This window comes from Corvus cornix, chromosome 1A (genome assembly GCF_000738735.6).
Source record: "Corvus cornix cornix isolate S_Up_H32 chromosome 1A, ASM73873v5, whole genome shotgun sequence".
NCBI lineage: Eukaryota > Metazoa > Chordata > Aves > Passeriformes > Corvidae > Corvus > Corvus cornix.
The window spans coordinates 2,568,588-2,587,708 of record NC_047057.1 but is presented as its reverse complement, the minus strand read 5'-3'; the positions used below and the strand labels follow the sequence as shown (position 1 = coordinate 2,587,708).

General features: G+C 42.9%; 1 protein-coding gene across 2 annotated transcripts in view; it reads left to right on the top strand.

Moving 5' to 3' along the window:
* The window catches only part of MKLN1 (muskelin 1), a 102,519-nt gene that overhangs the window by 30,936 nt on the left and 52,462 nt on the right, over nucleotides 1-19,121 (top strand). Inside the window, exons 6-8 of one of the 2 annotated variants that reach the window (XM_039571222.1) lie at nucleotides 2,156-2,348; nucleotides 9,484-9,561; nucleotides 10,713-10,778. In XM_039571222.1, coding sequence (XP_039427156.1) covers nucleotides 2,156-2,348; nucleotides 9,484-9,561; nucleotides 10,713-10,778 — 337 coding nt within the window. Of the gene's footprint in view, nucleotides 1-2,152; nucleotides 2,349-9,483; nucleotides 9,562-10,712; nucleotides 10,779-19,121 lie in introns of both variants that reach the window. The other variant, XM_019292238.3, reaches the window with a different exon arrangement.

Here is a 19,121-nt window from a genome sequence, read left to right as displayed (position 1 = left end):
ATCAGATGAGAGGAAGGTTCTACACCATATTGCCCTTCCTTTTTGTAGAGTGCCAACAAAACCTCCCTCTCCTGTGGGGAGTGGAGTGGAGGATAATGGATAAGGGCTGAAACATTCCTCAGTGCTTTCTCCTCGCTGTCTAGCTCAGCCTACTGCCTTCAAAAAGCTTTACTCCTTTTTCCTGAAGAGTGGACATACTTCAGCACCTAAGAAGGGGTAGTTTATTACTGGGTACCACTTCTGATAATGAACACATCTAAGTATTTTTAATTCTATGAGTGTGTGACAGTGTTGATGTCTTAGTCTCATGCTCTTGTTACATTTTTAACCATAGGAATTATTTACAGCTTTGGATCAAAGCTATTACTTGGATTGTCATCTCTTTAAACCTGTATGACAGCATTTAAAAAGGAGCCTTTTATATGCTTTTTATACACTTTTTTGCTTAAAGCAAATTTTTACATTTAACTTCTGAGGTACTACTATGGTGTCACTTGAATATAAACTTTTATAGCATCAAGTGGCCAAACTTCATCCAAGTCATTCCTGTCTATCTAAGCCAAGTCTATCAGTCATGAGAGGCTCCGAGGAGGGGAGGAGGTACCTTCTATCCCAAGTCTGCATTTTGTCTGATTTCTAAACTGGAGGATCTGAAAATGCAGAAGCTGGTAGTTACTGGTGTGCAGCTCTCCTTGTGCTTGCTATCCCTTTGAACAAAAAAAATCTAATTTGGTTTTGGCCTTGACTCATGCAAGTGAAGATTTGCTTAAAGAGCATGTCTTAGGTATCTCTTGGACAGAAAAAAAGGAGTTGTTTTTTTGCCAGTTGTGCTGTAAAACTATTTTAGCTTTAATATTCCTTTGCTGCAGCTTTGCATTCTTATCGGTACATGTCCTTGGCCTTTATGTGGGCTGGGAACTGGTTTTCTAAAAATGCATAGTTCTGGCTATTTGCAGCTGTGAAATACTGATGGATTAAGAACTAAAAATACAGCACATGGCCGTGTTTCTTTTTAGCCGCTTCAGTTTATGAGATTCTTGCTATCGAGCCATTATTTCAAGAGCACTAATTTTTGTTGAATGTCAGTGTTAGTTCCAGGTTTTCATAAAGATTCTATTCATTTAAATACTATAAACTTCACTTTTACCAGAAGTGTCCATTTAGGAGTAAAATCTTTTGTCTGTAATTTGATCAGTCTTATAGATGCCTAAAGTTACATTTGCTTTTTACCGCAGTAGTTGTGTGTTAAAGATGGAAATTGAGATTTTTTTTTTTCTTTAATGCCTTAGAATTTAGGCTTGAAAAGTGTATTTAAAATAAGTGATTCTGCTACTTATCAACTTTAAAAATCTGTGTTTCTTATGCATCTTGTTAGCAGCTTTGAAAATTGTAGCTCTTACTCGGAGTTTACTACTCCCTCGTGTGTCTATGCCAGGATGTTTGACTCCGCGTGGGTTTTATCTCACCTTTCTCACCCCTTCCCACAGCTGAGTGGGAGATGGGCAGCTGTGGCTCCATCCGTGGTGTGAAAGCAGAGGTTCTGCTTCAAGATGCAGGGAAATATTTAGAAGTTAAAACTTTGGCGTGCACATAAATCCTTGGTGCCGCTGATCCCAAACCCTCACAAAAGGACCCCGCAGGATTTGGGGTCAGCCTTCTGTCTTTCTGTGGCAGGAGTGCTGGTCATTGCAAGTATTCCCATTCTCGCAGCTTTTTTTTTCCTTCTGCTTCTAGAAAAGCTGTGACCTACTTACTCTTCTAAATTATTTTGTTATGTAAGAGTCATACAATCAAATTATGTAACGCTGATAGCGAAGGCTTTTTCTTGCTCTGTGCTTCCTGTAGGCCTCGAACAGCAGGGCCAAGCGGATGGGGGGGAAATAATGGTCACCCCAGAGATCTGGGACACTGGCACTCTCTTCTTGTATGCTTATTAAATTGGATGATACCAAGTTGTATAATTTCTATACTGTTGGAAAGTAAATGCCTGCACAGCTTGTAATGTCTCTCACACAGCGTTCCTCCGTGAGCTCGCGAGTCATTTGTGTGGTGTGGATAAGAGATCCTGTCTCTGGGCAGGTTCACAGGTAGTTGCCAGCAGTGCTGGTCAAAGGAAAAATCTCCATGTCTCAGAGGTTTTCTTGTGTTCCAGTAGTACCGTGAACAGGAAGCCATTCGCCTTTGCCTAAAGCATTTTCGGCAGCACAACTACACCGAGGCTTTCGAGTCGCTGCAGAAGAAAACCAAGATTGCTCTGGAGCACCCCATGTTGACAGACCTGCACGACAAACTGGTGTTGAAGGGGGACTTCGATGCTTGTGAAGAGCTGATAGAAAAAGCTGTGAATGGTAAGAGAATCAGAGGAATCTGATTCATTAATTTTACAAAAAGCACATTGAAATATTGCCTTCTTTTGAATGTTAATGTGCTTAGTAGTAGAATTGGCAGGTCCGTGTGTTGTTTCATTTCTGGTGTGCTGTCAGCTTTTGGACTTGTGAGTGTGTATGTGATGAAGGATAAAAATTCATGAAATCTCTTACCACTGCTACTTTTGGAGTCTCTTTCCCCCAGAGATGACAGCGAGGTGCACTTGAGTGGGTAAAGAAAAGTTCTTCATGTAGGTGTTGGCAAGCTGAGGGTGGGCTTAACTGTCAGTAAAGTCACTGGAATGGTGAGTAGGGAAGCAGAAGACTGGATTTCTCAGTGGTGATCAGGATCATGGTTTCTGGTTGGAGCTCACCACTGAATTGGTGTTCACGCAGAAGTTTTCAGCTGTATCTGGATGAGGATACTCTCTCTGCTTATGGGGAAAATAATCCTTGGAGAATGGTGTGGAAGTCGGTGGCAGCAGGCAGAGCCTGTTTTCCTTTGCAGAGTGGCACCTTTGCAGGGCAGTCAGTTTCATTGGAACTGCTATTAATTTTTTCCTTGGAAGCTTCCTACTTAAAAACACTGTGTATAAACAGCTATCAGCTCCTAAAAGGAGGGAGATATACTCTCTCTTGATCGAATAGGATACAGAAAGAGTCGGGCTGTTGCACTGAAGTGACTCTCAAGATCTGTGCAGCAGTTTTGGATTGCAGTCTGATAAAACAGAGGCGCTCTTGGCTGTGGGTGTAGAGCTTTTTGACTCTGTGCAGTCACTCGTTATTGGAAACTTGTACTGGTGTAAGAGAAAAACTTTGTGTCTGATCCCAGTAGAGTTAGAGACTTAGTGAACCAATTTCATGGATAGCTGCCACCAGAGATGTTGTTCTCTAATTCTGGGCTAATCAGTTATTTTGTAATACCTTTGGATGGATGTCGGTGTACCTGCTTGATTTCCATCAGTGTGGTTTGTACCACTGAAGCTGGAAGTGGTTCTCAGAATGTGATGAAAATCAAGGGTTGTCTTCCATGAAAACTCACCATCTTTTTGTGACTAAGCTGTTCAACTGAGCACAGTTTTAAGGAGCTTATTGCAACAGGTCCTCCGAAACTGCAGTAAATAGTTTTCTATGGGCTTGGCTCAAGGTTTCTCTTCAGACAGAGCGGCTGAGACCTGTCCTGTGCTGAGCTCCATGAGCAGCTACAAGTGTTGAGACTGAGAATTGCCATGTTCATCCTCACCCTCCTGAGACAGCGGAGTGTTGACTGGGATGGGAGCGTGAACAGCTTCCTGCAATGCAGGGGCATTTTGCACCTGGCAGCTTCCTCCTGAATTGTAAGGGCAAGGGAGGATTGCAGGCTGGAAAAGCAGCGGGGAGCTGGTGCTGTCTGTGTCTCAAAGACACGAGTGCCTGGAGGGAGCTGATGAGCCCACCACGATGCTGCAGCAGCCAGAGGAGTGCTGTGTGCTGATGGTGATGATTTTATCATTGCCTCGCTCTGCTGCCTTGGCCATGGCTTAATCTCAGTGCCTGGAGGCTGTCCTCTTTCCACTTCATTGCAGGCTGGAGTGGAAATGATTTCTTGAATGGAATTTCACTCAAAATCTTAGAATGTGCTGAAAAAGTATTCTCAAAAATGGAATTTTTTTCTTGGGCACTAATGAAGTGAATGTTTGTAGCCTCATATTTTGAGCTGTTAGATCTTAATTTCCTTTACTAGTTAATGTATGCTGAGAGTGGGGCTGCTGTCAGCAGTGCTCTGCTTTTCCAAGTGTGGAAGTACTGGCAAAGGACTGGTCTGGTAGAAAACTGTAGGTCTTGTATTGTTCTGTCTGACAGACACTTGTTTCCTGTCAGATTTGATGTGGATAATCCTCCTTTCCTGGTTTTTGTGATCATGTCCCTTTTTGGAGGCTGAGGAGCTCGGCATCACTTAAGTGAGCTGGAGAAATACTCTGTAGCTTGTTTTATCAGCCCTTTTTTTGTTCCAGCAAGTATAAGAAGCAAGTCTTGATAGTAACAGACGGTGGATAATTTAGCAGGAGACTCTCCAAGAGCATCATTAAGTTTTGTCACTGCTTCTGAGGGACAGGAAGATATGCATAGGGATGTTTATTTTGCTTCATTTTAATCCCACACCTGGCTAGCTGAAGTTAAATGTCAGCGTGCGCATCTCCCACCGCTCTGTTGGTCATCCTTAATGATTTTGCTTGTCTTGGAATACATTAACCTTCCTTCCCCCATCCTCCTGCCATTCTTTATGCTGTCTTCAGCTTTAAATGTACCCATTTAAAGCTCTGTCGCCTCCCAGCACCCTTTGGAGAGAAGTGCTACCTATCCCGAGACACCGAGGCTGCATCCCATATTTGCTTTAAGCTGACACGCCTGCGGGTTTTCACTAACTGGGTCAATCCTGCCCTTGCTCAGGACAGTGTGTCCCTGGCACTGGTGCTCGTGCTGCCACATGGCCAGCCCAGACAGGGAGCTGATCAGGCTGGGGTGGGGGAGAGGACAGGATAAACCTCTTCTGATAACCACAAAAACCCCCAAAACTGCAGCTGGAATAATTTATCTGAAGTTGTGGCAGTCAAAGTGCTGAATGTTACTGGTGCTTAACAGCTAGATTCTTCTTGGCAGGATGGGAATAGAGGTTTTCAGCCTTCAGCAGGTTCTCCTACAGTATTCCTACTACCTGCTCCCTGTGGTCTTCCACAGTTACCTGTCCTTATTCTGTTCTGCATCGCTCAAGCTCCCCAGCATTTTCTGAGCATCCTGGTCTGGTGAAAGGTGTCCTTGTCCACAGCACTGGGGTTAGAACTAGATGATCTTTAAGGTCCCTTCCAATCCAGGCCATTCTGTGATGATTTTTTTACCATTTTACTTTCCTGGGAGCTCTGTTGTGAAGTCGCAGTAGCTCGCTGCTTAGTCTCTAAGGTGTGGGTGTTCTTAACCACTGAACTCCTGTCTGATGTGCTGTTTTTCCAAGTAAAAGCGGATTAACTTTAGTCCTGTGTCTGTGTAGTGTAGCAGAAGTGTAGAGTTAATTGAGACATACAGATCCTTAAATTATCCCTGAAATTGTTCAAAGAGTGACTGTTCTGTTGCAGACTGGGCATGAATATGTGAACTCCTGACCGCTTGCTGATCTGGGAGTTCATTGCCTTAAAGGCACAAACAGAAGTGCAGCGAGGTTGACAGAGATACTGCACACTCAGTTCAGCCTAAAATGTCTTCTGGAGAGGCTGATATTTGCAGTGGTGGGTATTGACAAAGTGCAACGCTCTGCATCTCTTGCGGGCTATTTCCATAGGCTTAGTCATGTAGAAAAAGAGTAGGTGGTCAAGAATTAGTGCTGGCAGAGCTAACTCTTGTTCTTTTGCATTGCTAATGATGAACGCTGTCTTCCACCTCACATCACCAGATGATTTCTTTTGAGAGCTCAGTGGCAGGCAGCCACACTTTTCCCGCTGATTCTTTTGACTTGTGCGTTACACTTAGAAAATGGGCAAATGGAAACTCTGGCAGCTGCCTGACTTCCTCTCAAAAAGAAAAGGTTCCCTAAATCTCAGCTGGTTCACAGACTCGGTTCAAATGCTTCACATTTGGATCCATTCTTATAGCTTTCAGCCCTATATTATCGAAGGAAAAAATCTGCTTAATATTCCTACAGAGAGTATGTGGAGTGCAAATTGCTTGGTTGAACTGCTTGCAGCTCCTGTAGACATGGAAAGCTGCTTGGAATGGGTGGAAGAGCTGCTTGTTTCGTATTAGTATTCCAGGGACTGAGGTGTTCCTTCTGGCACCACTTGTGTCAGTATGTGACATGTGTTTATCTGGTGACAAGTCAGTCCTGTGCGACAAACAAGAAGTCATGATGTGCAGCCTGCAGGCTTCAGTGTCTCCCAGAACTCATGATTCACAGGAACAGGATGCACAGGAACAATTGTATTCCCCTGGAAGCTCTAGACAGACACGTATACCTGAATTTTGCCATTTAATATTGTTTGGATTTGGTTCTGAGAAAGGTGTTCTGTATACTGGGATATATGGAGGGGAGAGGTTGGCTAGGGATCCAAAGCCTCTGGGAAGTAAATCGTAGTGTTTGTGTAGAAGAGGGGTAACTTACATGGATTTGAGAGCAAACCTTGTCTCGTTTTTATGAAAAACAAAGTGCAAGAAAATATTACAGCTCTGAGCTGGAAAAAAAATTGCGCGTTTCCTTGTTCCTCCTAAGTCTTGAGGAAATTGTCAAGTAATGGCTGGATTTTTATCTGGTAGCACCTTTCTCTCCTTCAGTTTTTCTTTAGAAGGTAGTTATGACTCAAAAAGCCTCAAACTGTTTGGGTGTTTTGGCTACTTTTCTTTGGTTTGAGAAAAATCTTAAAACCTCAAACCCCAGCTCCCAGAAATTATGGGCTAAATGTCACTCTGACGGTTTTTGAGCCATTAGCAGTGAAGTGAATGGATTTCAGTAACCCTACCTGGAGATGTGTGTTGTCTAAAACCCCCAAACTGATTGGCTTGTGCAAGTTAAATATTTTTGTGCACAGTGTTTGTCCTAATCCTTTCTGGGTAACCTGCAATTGGCTGGCAAAATAAAGACTTGGATTATCAGGGAGGCAGAGCTTACTTAGCTTTAACCACCATGCACTTGGTGTTGTTACATCCAAAATGCGTCACGACTTGCTGCAAAGGGCTTGAAAATAGTACAAAGTCAGTTTTTTTGGCTGTAATTTTTGTAAACATGGACATTGAAGTGAGAGGTCTCTGGAGCAAAGGAAAACGCTGCATTTAAAAACTTCCACCTGGCACTTTTTTTTTTTTTGACAGGAGTCTTGAAATTTATTTTAAACTCCTGATACATTGGGAGCAGCTGACAGACCTGAGCAGGCCTAGATCTGATCCTCAGTGCCTCACAGGAGCTTTGGAGACCTTTTTGGTCAGCAGTGCTCTCCTGACAAGGAACATAAGGAGTGCGCTGGCGTGGGTCTGGCATTGGGTACAGAATCCACCTAGAAATCCTCCTTTTTTTACCCTGGTGGTGTCAGACAGGTGGTGATTCAGCTTCCAAAACAAGCTGCTGCTGGTTTGCAACGCAAGTAGAGTGAATGTGGAAACATTTCTGGGAAGCAAGCTGGAGTATTTCCAAACCGATGTCCCGTGGAAGACAAGAAGCATTATTAAAAGAGGCTGAAGGCACAGTAGGGGAGAAGTGTCATATCTTGACAAGTGCAGCCTGTGGGTGTAGAGCATGGGAGAGAGGTTAAATCACCCTTTCAGATCCTATGTGGTGTAATTCATCCTTTTGAGCTATTTATGTCCAATTATCTATTGGCTGCCATCGGGATAAATACGGTTTTGGTTTCTGTCTTGCAGACCCAAGGCTGTAACGATAACCAAAAAGCTGTGTTTCTGTCTGGTTTTGTGGCTGAGTCACTGTGGGATTTCTTACAGCACATGCATTTGTTCTATTAGGGCTGGCTTTTCTGAATCAGAATTTATGAGATCTCAAGCTTCAAGCCTCTCGTGTGTTGTCCCAACTTCATAAATGCTGAAGAAGTGGGAGTTAAGAACCCTGCTATTAAACCCAGAATAAACCACTTTTCTTTCTATATACGTTGAGCAAACTTCTGGCTTTCCTCGATTACCTAATGTGGGGAGAGAGCTGCTGGTTTTGGCTCTGAGGTGAAAGTAAAATCTGCCCTGTTTCCAAAGTATTTATTTGGAAAAACTTGCACAGCTGAGTTTATGGAAGTTTTATATTTTCAGACCAAACTCGTCACCTTTCAGGAGCTCTTGAGTGCCCTTGTTTTCCTGTTAGATAGTCTCTAAATAGAGCATTCATCTTCTCCCAGGAAATACTTGCTGGCTTGGGTTTTAATTAAAACCTGGATTTCAGTCACGACAAACTACAGGATGCCAGGAAACACTTTAAAATTTTCTCTGAACTTTGTGTCATGCTTAACAAAGATTTTTACCTTTTTCTAAGTAAGTAGGGATGTGTTCAGTAAGTATCATTCTTTTTTGCCTATGTAGGATCCAAGGTGACAATTTTTATATACCTACAAAGGGCTTTTGTATAAATAAGCGGGGGCAGCGCTCATCATCTATTAAATTCCTATTGTTTTGTTTCTAGGTAATGCATTAATACAGCAGAAACATTTGTCAGGAAGAGCTTGTGTTTTGAGATGGTGGGTGATGGGTGGGATGGAGCCAGGCAAACAGTGCTCAGGGGGTCTCCTAGTTTGTTGTGCTACAGAAGGTGAGGTAGGTGTTTCAGAGGAGACATTTGAAGAACAGCAGCACCAAGTTCCTCACGTGCCAAGCCCTTCCGACACTGGAGAGCAGTCCCAGGGAGTGTGGGTGTTATGAGTCTCCTTTACAAAAAATTGGTGTTTGTGATAGACTGCTAACATCTAAGCAGGATTAGGAACTGGCCTCTGGGTGCTGAAGAGGTGGGAGGCGCAAGGGGAGTGTGGGTAAAGTGCTGGAGGTGGTGCTGCTCACAGAAATGCTGCACTTGGCACATCTGGCCTGGGTTCTAACGCCTCTTCTGTTGCTCTTCTTGCTTAACTCTCTGAAGAGAATGTAAACTATTATTTTGTTTTCATCCAGTGCTTGGTTGTCCCATATCACAGCATTTAAACAATCTGGTCTGCTTCCCTTCTCTTCTCAGATGAAGCTCCAGAGATGCTGTCTGACCTAGTTTTAACTTAACGTCCACTAAAATGGTTGAATTTTATATGCCCTGGCAACTTTTCCTTTTGCCTAAATAAGGGGGAGGGATTCTATTCTTAATTAAATACACCACACTGGAGATTTATAGACACTTGGCACGACCTGGCAGGCAAACTGGATAATTCCTGATTGATCTAGTAGCAAGTATTCTTTTTATTTTAGTGCTTGCACATTTAGTTCATTAACAAACTAACAAAAGTTTAACAAACTAACAAAAGTTTAACAAACTAACTGACATATAATGGGGAATTCACTGAAAATGAAGGCTTTGGAGTGGCATACTGGATTGAGTTAGGTTGAAGTTACCCACATTAAAAGTGATTTTGCTATAATGGAAGGATAAATGTTTTATCCAGCAAAATTTTTTGTTTTGCAGATGGCTTATTCAATCAGTATATCAGTCAGCAAGAGTACAAACCTCGCTGGGGGCAGATTATCCCCAAAAGCACCAAAGGTAAGGACATTTCTTAAGATAGAACTCATGTACTGCCAGTTCTGTCTTGTTCCTTTGAGAATATGGAGCAAGAAAATGATGCAAGAAAGTCTCCTCTAGGAGAGTTCTAGGGAATGGTTTCTTCTCTGAAGAAATTGCATTTGTCTGCAAATTCAGTGAAACTCAGTCTGGTCTCTGGTTGAGTAAGGAACACTGCAGGAATACAAGTGGTAACTTTAAGGATAGATCATCAGTTTAGTAACAAATCCCAGAATATTGGTTAAACATGAGATCAATTATCTGTGTTACTGGATTTCGCACATGGAATTGATGTGACTTCAACTTAAAGTGAAGAGTTGACAAATAAATACATTATCTTAACAGGGACTATTTTAAATGAGGTGGTTCTTTTGAAGTCTTGATCTGTTACACAGTAAATCCAAGTCGCAGAATCTTTTCCCTTCCTCTCTGCCTTGAGAGGAGACTTGTAGCAGCATCCCTGACTACACAGTACAAAAATCACTGTCGTAGAGCAAATGTAGGATCCAAGGTGACAATTGCCAAATGTGGAGCACTGTCACCAAGCCCCTTGGGAGGGGTTATCTATGTCACCTGTCCTGAATGCTTAAGATACATAAAGTGGTTGGAAAGCTGCTTTAATTGGACAATTGGAATTCCCTTATATGTGAAAATAGCTGGTGCAAAGCCTGCTGTGCTCTACCTCTGCATCACCTCCTGCTCCCATCCCAGGGGTTCATTTCCCTGTCATTTGAGTATCTGTTCTCACAGCTCAGCCCTCAGGCAGCTCTCAAGTGGGGAGAGATGGAAGGGGAGCCAAAGGCTGGCTGTGTCCTCCCTGCTGGAGAGCTGCAAGGACAGCTCAGAGCTCTTTTGTGTGCACCGAGTGTGTCAGGAACACTGGAGCTCCTTTCAAGGCGCTGGGAGTTGCAGTATTCACGTCTGCTCTCTGTACTGTCAGTCACCAGATAATTCAATATAGAACTTTGCACAATTTTATAATACACAAAAAATGTTACCTGGAAAAAAAGTGATGTGCTAGTGTTGAAAGAAGGGTGAGTTACTTAGTTCCTCTGCTTCTGTGTTGAGGTTGTATCTTTCTTTGGTTTAAAAATCTTATAATGGAAAACTCTCCCTTCCCTCTTTTTGTGAAGGTGACGGGGAAGACAGTCGGCCAGGGATGAGAGGTGGCCATCAGATGGTTATAGATGTGCAGACAGGTGAGTAGTTGTTACATTTCTTTACTAAAATATTTAATCAGTTATTTTCCAGATTAGTATGCAAATGTGTTTTTCTTCAGACACTGTGTTAGCTTCAGGTTTTGAGAAAAAAAATTGCGCTTTCTAACAGTTGGGTTAAATGCTCTGCTTCCTCTCTGGATCCATATCCAGCTGCCTTTCCCTTTCTTCCCTATTAATTCTGCGTTATGCCTTAGCCATTGTCTTGTCTTAACTAAGAAACCAAGAACAATTGGTTTTAATTTTTTGTTCCTCCTACCATCTTAGAGCAGGAGTTCAAGCGAGAAGAGAAATTAGGGATAATAATTTCCCTTATCTGTTACAGGCTCAAGCAGTAAATCTGATGTGTTGAAACATTCCTTGTATTTTGGTTGGAGTGGCTTCTGATTTCCACAGTGTGCAAGAAACTCCTGTTAAATATAATTCTTTAGACATCCTTTGCAAAATTGTTTCCTGTAGTAGTTTAAAGAATGGTTCAGCCTCTGTTTCAGAGAACCTGCATAGAAAAGAAAGTGGGGTGGTGTATCAGGAACAGTTCCAGTGATTGTTGTTCTGCATAATTTTCTGTATCTTTGTCTCTTATTTAATCAGATTTCTTTGGTACGTCAGTCCTTACTAGAATAAGGAAGCGTCTGCCTGAGTCTTTGCTGTATGAGTGAAAGGATTGTTCTTGGGAAGGGAGAAACAAGACCAGGGTGTGGGTATTGGACAGGAATGTAGGGTGGCATTGAAGGAGTTGGCAGAAAAATGCCCGTGGCCGTATCTGTTGTGGTCACAGGACGGGGACAGAGCATGTGACAGGATAGGACCTTCCAGAGTAATTTGCTAAGTCATAGTGAACAAGCAAAAATCCAGCAGTAGCTGCAGCCTCTGGCTTTTGCTCAGAGTAGTTACTGCTCTGGAGGAAGCACTCGAGTTATTCTGTGTATGAGAGTAAACTTTTTTCATTTCGTGGGAGAGGTTTGAGATTGATTAGAACAAAACGCTGCTGGAGGATTTGCCGGTGTTTGTCTGTGCAGAGGCTGGGAACGCTCCCTAGTGGCCTCAGGAATTAGTAGTGAGTGTCTCACAAGAGTGTGGAAGAAACATGATCCTTGTCAACTTGGAAATGATAGTCCTGCACACCTCCTGAAAATAAAATATCCATGGTAGTGTGAGCCTTCCTTTCCATTCCTCTTGGTTTTCTTAAGGCCCAGTAAGGCTTAGTTAGCTCTTCCTTTGACTTTCACTCTGCTTTAACAAGGCAGTAAAACTCATCCATTTATTTTTCAATATTTCTTGATATATTTTATATGTATTATATATACTTTGGATATATTTGCATGTTTCCTATCTATTAATATTTATATTATTTATGGAAATCTGTATAATGTGTATTGTAAATGTATCAAATATATACCATTTTTTGTTTTTTACTTGCACAAAAGTGGATGGACAGCACCCACAGATGTGGAGTCCTGGATCTTCCTCCCTCTCTCATGCTGGTCCTTTCTTGCTGCAGCTCTATTCAGAGGTGGTGGGATACCATCCCAAAGTTTCCCTGTGGGCTCTTTGGGAAGTTGCTCTTAGTTTTGCATCCAGGTCCACTGAGGCATGTAAGAGCTGAAATACTTTTGAGATGATCAGTTTTTTGCCATTTAATTTGGCTCGTGATAGGCCAGGGGAAGTTCTTGGGGCTGTTTCCCATTGCTGATTGCTGGAATTTTCCTTTTGGATATAGGTAGAGTTTAACGAGCTGGTGGGAATTTAGCCAGTTCTGTCAGGATGCATTTTACAGACTGGAGCTGGAAAGCTCCCTGGCTAACCTTGGACAGATGCAGTGTTAATGGAAAAGGGAGCAGCCAGTGGTGTACTCTTCCCTTCAAAGACATCCTCCCTCCTTACTCACACACTTGCTGAGTGAGTTTTTTTTAGAAGACTCTGGCAACTGAAGAGAAATCGTCTCACTTCGCACTCCTTGTTAGAAGAGTGAGTGCCTTCTCAAAAATCAGTATTTTCTTCAACTTGAATCTTTTGGAAATGAAGTGAAACATCAAGATCATACTTACAAGGAGATTCTGAAGTTCCATATCACATAGAATAAGCGTTGGAAGCAAATTTTCATCTCTGATGGCCAGACCTGCTGTAGGTATCAGTGAACTATAAATGGTTCAGTGTTTTGATTAACCTCAAGGAAATTTTAACCAAATATTACTGACTAGAAAAATGATTTTAATTTAGTAGTACTGAGCTTGCTGGATGCATGTGCTGGTGTTAAGATAGAGGATATGGGTTGGCGAGTAGCTGAGCTAGATCTTAAGTTGCTGATAGTGCGTAGAGTCACTGAGACTTTGTTTATCAGTTTCAGGTAGAACATGGATTAACTTGGTCTAAACTTCAGCATGGTTTATCTTTCACTTAGAGCAGGCTGAAAGTAACTGAAAGAGAATTTAGCATCTCTGCTGGCAGCCAGTAACTTGTGCTGGAGCTCATTTCCATCTGATACTCCTGTTCTTAATACCTGCCTGTTATGATCCAGTTTTAAGGTTCTTAGAAATGCTTCTGCCCGAATTAAGGTGCAAACGAGACCATATGCCAGTGACAATAGTAACGGTTTTATTTGATGGTCAATATGAGAGAGAGAGAGAGAGAGAGAGAAAAACATGTAGAAAATAGGTGGGGGGGACGGAAAGAGTGACAGGGACAGAATAAGGAAAGAATCACCACTCCGTGGATCCCAGCGATGTTTGTTGATCCTCTCCAGCTGGTCTCTCGGTGGTGAAGGTCCCCCCAGAAGGCACAGAGTGCCATGGGTGTACATGCTCAGACTAGGTAGGCATGTCTGGCCATGTGCCCCTGGGGCGGGGGTCGGTCTCTCACAGCAGGCTCTGGGTCTGTTGCATCATGTGCAGTCCTGTGGGGCCAAGCCTCTCATGTGAATGTCCTGTGGATGTGGCCTGTGGGGCTGGGGGTTCCACAGCTGGGCCGGTTTGTGTAATCAGAGGATAGGTGTTTATTGCCTCTCACCAGAGGCTGCACCATGCACCCAAAGCCTCCTCCTCCCTGCTCGGTTGGGAGGAGTCTGTGTAAACCTGGCTTCTGTGAGCTGTGCTCTCCCCCACCCCAAAGTCAGCCGGGGACAGTTGCAGCTGGTGGCTTTGGCCTTTTGTGGATGCATTCCTTTCCCTCAGCCTGGGATGACTGAACAATGGGTTTCCCTTTATCTAATCAACAGTCTGACTTTCAATTCAAAGTCCCACTCTTCAGGGAAGCTTCTTCAGTTGTAGCTTATTTATAATGAGCAAAACTTTATATCAATGTTTGAGGCATGAACTCTTTTCAGTCTCTGACACTGCCACAGCTGACTGAGTAAGTGCAGTGTTCCTGATGCTTTGGAAAACTCGTAAAGCAGTTTGCAATTGAACTGTAGGCATTGTGGGATGCAGAACTGAGAATGCAGCCTGATGTCTTCCTATATTAAAAAAAAAAAAAAAGAAAAATTAAAAATGGGAAGTTAGTTATTCTCACAGTGTCCTCCATGCATTTAATTCCGTTAGCATTCAGACTGGAATGACTCTGGATGGCAGAATTAGGAAGTTGGATTTGGTATACAAATGCAGATGCATTAACTAAGAGAAAGTCACAGTTATAGCTGTTAGGTACTTTAAAGCTTTAGGCTGCAAATAAAAACAGAAAGCTTGTGCTATTCCTGCTTTTCCCTGCAAGGTGCATTTCTCATGCAGCTTTCCATGTGGGAGGCTGGAGAGTTCTCTCTGCTTTTCTACGAGGAAGGGGAAGTATTTGAGTAGTTGCAACCCAGGTACATAGATTAAAACAAAATTATCCCCCAAACAACCCCAAAACTACACAAGAACACAGTGTTGTGTGCTGAACGTCAGACATGAGAAGCTGTTTGTGTAGGCCCTGGGGAAATATTGGAGCAGTAACACAAAGGTTCATGTGTAAAACTGTGTTCCCAGGGAATTGAACCCTAATGCAGTTTTGGATGAGGGTGTCAGCATCTGCCACTGGTTCCTTATTAACAGCTCTTGGAGTCTGCCCTTTCTGGCCTCCTTATGGGTCAGATATGGCACATGTTTCAAAATTCCAGTGCTTATTCTGGAAGAGAGTGGGAATGGGTAAGTGAATTGCCAAAAGCAAAGTTTTCAGGAGTAATGTTGGTACTTAAGAACAGTCTGTGTGTTGTGTTTTGGAGATGTGGTTTATAATTCCATAGGCCAGGTGGAATTGATCTGCTCTTACAGGGCAGACACAGTGAATGACAGTGCAGTCCATAAAGCCATGTAATTTATTTTGGTAACAATAGAAATATAGACCATGTAGAAACCATTCTATTAAAAAAAAGGATATTTTATGTTATGTCAGGCTTTCTTAAGTGTTCATCTTTTTAGTTCATAAAGCTGAAGCCTTCTGAAGTTTTCCAATGAGCCTGTTTTAGAAATAACAGCAAAGCAACCAGGATGGTTTCTTTTCTGTGTCCATTTCTCTTCTCTTTGGCAGGCAAAACAGTTTCTTGAGGGAAACCATTAGTGAAATGCTCTTTATTGATGTGGTACCTCTGTGCTCTCACTGAAGTGCAACTGCTCTGTAATTTTGGTTGTACATCATTTTGCTTTTCCTTTCGTCAGAAGGAATTCTGTTTGCTTCCTTCCATTAGATAAATGAGGACAAATCTGTGGGTTGGGAAGAGAGGGAGATTCAGAGCAGTGGGCCCAGCGTGCCCATCGTATATGTGGGCAGCACAGCAGAAATGACAAGGCTGGTTCAAAAGCAGCGTGGAAAGATGAAAAAGATGAAGAGAGAGCAGCAGACGTGAAGGATGCTGTTTTGCCTGAGGAAAACACTGCTATCCATAAGATATTTAAAAACAGGACTTGTGTACAGGATGAAGGGATCTCAGAAACAAAACACAGATGGCTTCTAAGCTCTGAAACACAAACAGCTGCTGAATCCTGGAGGTTACTCAACTTCATGGTGCTTTCACATTTGGGACTGTGTGCCTATCCTTTAAAAAAACCCCTTGTATCCAGCCAACTTGCATCCAGCTGAACTGTGGCTCAGAAATCAAGGGATGTGATACTGCAAGAAGATTTTAGGCTGATTTTGTATTTGTTGTCTTAAACGCTCCTCACAAAGTGGACAGTGCTGCTGGCACATAACTAAAGGTGTGGGTGCTATGTGGAGAAGTGACATCCTTTTGTAGGCGGCTTTTGTGAGATCTTACACCTTGATCTTTTTGTTTCTGAGAGGAATCCTTTGTAGTTCTGGGACACTGATGCTCCAGTATAGCTCCAGCAAGCTTGGGCTGGCAGCTGACTGGGAGGGCAGTGGGTGATGAACTGGAGAACAGGGCGGTGAGTCCAGGGGACCCTGAGGGGCTGCAGGAGAGAACTGAGAGGTTCTGATCCTGCCCCTGGGATGTGACAGCTGTGCAGGAGGACAGACAGGGGACTTGCTGCATGGAAGGATTTGCAAGGTACTGGAAGCGGAGCATGTGTCAGCAACATATCCTTGTGGCATTGAAGGCCAGCCTCTCCTGCTGGGCTGTACCAGCACAAGCACAGCCAGCAGGGAGAGGGGAGGGTGATGTTCCTCTCTTGGGTACTCGAGGACATATCTGGAGTGCTGTGCCCAGTTTGGGCTCTCTGGGAAAATAAGGATTGTGTCAAACTGAACTGACCAAGGTGGTCAGGGCTGGAGCATGTGATGTGTGAGGAGATGCTTAGGGAGCTGGTTTTGTTTGTCTGGTAGAAAAAAGGTTCATGGGAGGATCCTAGAGATGTCTTCAGCTACTGGTGAGAGCACGGAGATGGCCAGGCTCATTTTGGGGTGAGCAGAGGGATAGGATAAAGGACAGGAAGGGAAAATCCTGTTAGATATTAGGGGTGAAAAAATTGTAATGAAGTTTATCAGTCATTGCATGTCCATCCTTGGAGATACTCAAAGTATAACTGGATAATTCCCTGGCCAACATGGTCTCTGCTGAAGTTAGCCCTCCTGTGAGGGGGTTGGGGGATGACTGATGGACCAGATGACTTGCAGAGGTGCTGTAGATCCATAATTCTTCTATATTCCATGGAGAACTGTTCTAGCAGAGACATGGAAATACCACTTGACCAAATAATGTAGTTAAATATGTCACCAGGATCGGAGTGCATTCCTTGAGGAAGGCCTCCTGTACCAGAATCCCACCAAAGATTTCACCACATGGAGAAGATGGAGTTAACAGGAGTTAAAGAACTGTCCTTGAGAATGTGTGCGAACCTGGACTGAAGCCTCCCCAGGAATTTTGATATTTAATGTGTTAGAGAAGGCTGCTTTGCTACTTTTCTGAAAAACAGAAATTAAGGAGAGGTTGACAGGAAATATGTTGATTGTTGGGAATGCACATTCTCTAATTTGAGGACTTCTCTGGCACCTTTTAATCATCCAGAGAGTAAGGGAATAAAAGAACTCAGACATTACAGAAACATTTTTGACTGAGCAAGCAGTTTAGAAATACTCAGAGAACATATTTAATTCAAAGTGTTGAATTCGTATTCAGAAATAAATGTAGAGGAAATAAGCTGAGGATGCTGGAGGAGAAATTTGACTTCCTAAACGTAGCTGGTAAAAGCTTTGGGTAAATATAATTGCTTTCATGTTTTTTTCTTGTTGCCTTGCAGGTAGGTTTGAAAATTCTCCTTCTCTGCCCCTAAAGCTGAATAGAGACTTGCTTTAATAAAGCAGCATCAATTTTGCTGTGTTCCATACTGCTTGGATGCAAAGGGAGGATCCTTTCCTCCTTGAGTTCCCCAGTGCTACCAGAGTTATATTGGTGTGAGACTGCTGGGCCCCCCTCGAGCTGCCCCACTGCTGCTGCCTGGGGTTTATGGCCTCTGTCCTCTTCTTTGAATATTGTCCTTTGATACCTGTCCTGGTTGGTCTCTGCATGCAGGGTGAAAAAAAATCCCTCTTGTAAAATCTGAATTAACAGCTAGAATTCAAGCAGTGATACTGGTTGGGAAATAGAGTGGAGCTTGACTTCAAAAAAATCCTTAAAATCCCCAAAAAACTCAAACCCAACCAAAGAAAAACAATCAAACTCAAACCCAACCAAACAAGAACAATCCTACAAACCACCAAACAACTATTTTTTTTCTTCATACCATGGGAAAACATTTCCAAATTTTAGGAGAACCATAACAAATTACTTGCTTGACATTACCAGCAACAGATGCATTTATGTATTAAGAAATAATCTTTTTAGAACACAGAACCTTCCTCTGAAGTATGCATATAGTTCTGCAATAAGGCATGAAAGTAAAAAATTATTTTCATTGGGTCTAGACAGTGATGGAGCCTTTCTTTCATGTGAGCTACAGTTTTACTTCATGATGAAGAATGGGCCTGGCACAGAGTTCATGTCCATTTGTGTTCGGGGTGTCGCTCTGGGGATGGTCAGCACCAGCTGGGTGCTCGTGTTCCTCTCTCAGTGCTCACATTCAATTCTGTCAGCCTGGGTTAGGTAACTTCCAAAATCTGAGTTTTCATCAGAGTCATTCAGGTTTGCTATTAAATTTCATGTGAGCCAACAAAGCCTTTCCAGGCAGGCCTGACATTTTGGCAAGGTCCCAGTAGGATTTTTAGCTGGTGCCAAATCTTTTATTTTTCTCGGCTATCAATGAAGCTGTTGTGGTAATGTGGGTTTTGTGAGCTGTGAGAATTTATGCGCACAAAGGGACCTGCTCTTTGCAGGGAACACTGGGAGCCCTGAGTCCAGGAGGAAGGGTAATTAAAGTTAATGAACCAGGGTAACCTTTCCATGGTGATGACCACTATCCTGATGGTAGGTAAGGGTCAGGGACTAGTCCCATTTTGTAATCGCGCTCTAACCCTGCTCTTTAATTGGTGTTGGATTAAAAATTGGCCATTACCTCCATAATAGAAGTGGTTTTTGGATTTTAAAGGAGTTTTTCAAAGCTCTGCAAGTCTTGAGGAGCTTGTTCTTCTTGGACTTGGCTTTGTGTTGTGTTTTAATGCAGTCTAAAAATGAAGTATATTTAGCATTTGAGACCAGATAGTGCTGTTTCTATAATGGGAGCAGTTTGGTTATCTCTCCATGGCAGAACAGAAACTCCTTTCTTAAATGCTTCCCCTCTTCAAAGGCTTCATCTGGTTTTATCAGTGACTCTGGGAAGCCTTAGAACTTGTTGTACACAGAGCAGTTGTGGGTTTGAGGTGACAGCCCTGAAACACTGACTTAAACTTGTAACTCTTCTACTCACTGGCTTTCGTGGCATCAGGTAAGTTACTTCAAGCAAGACATTTCCCTTGAAGAGGATT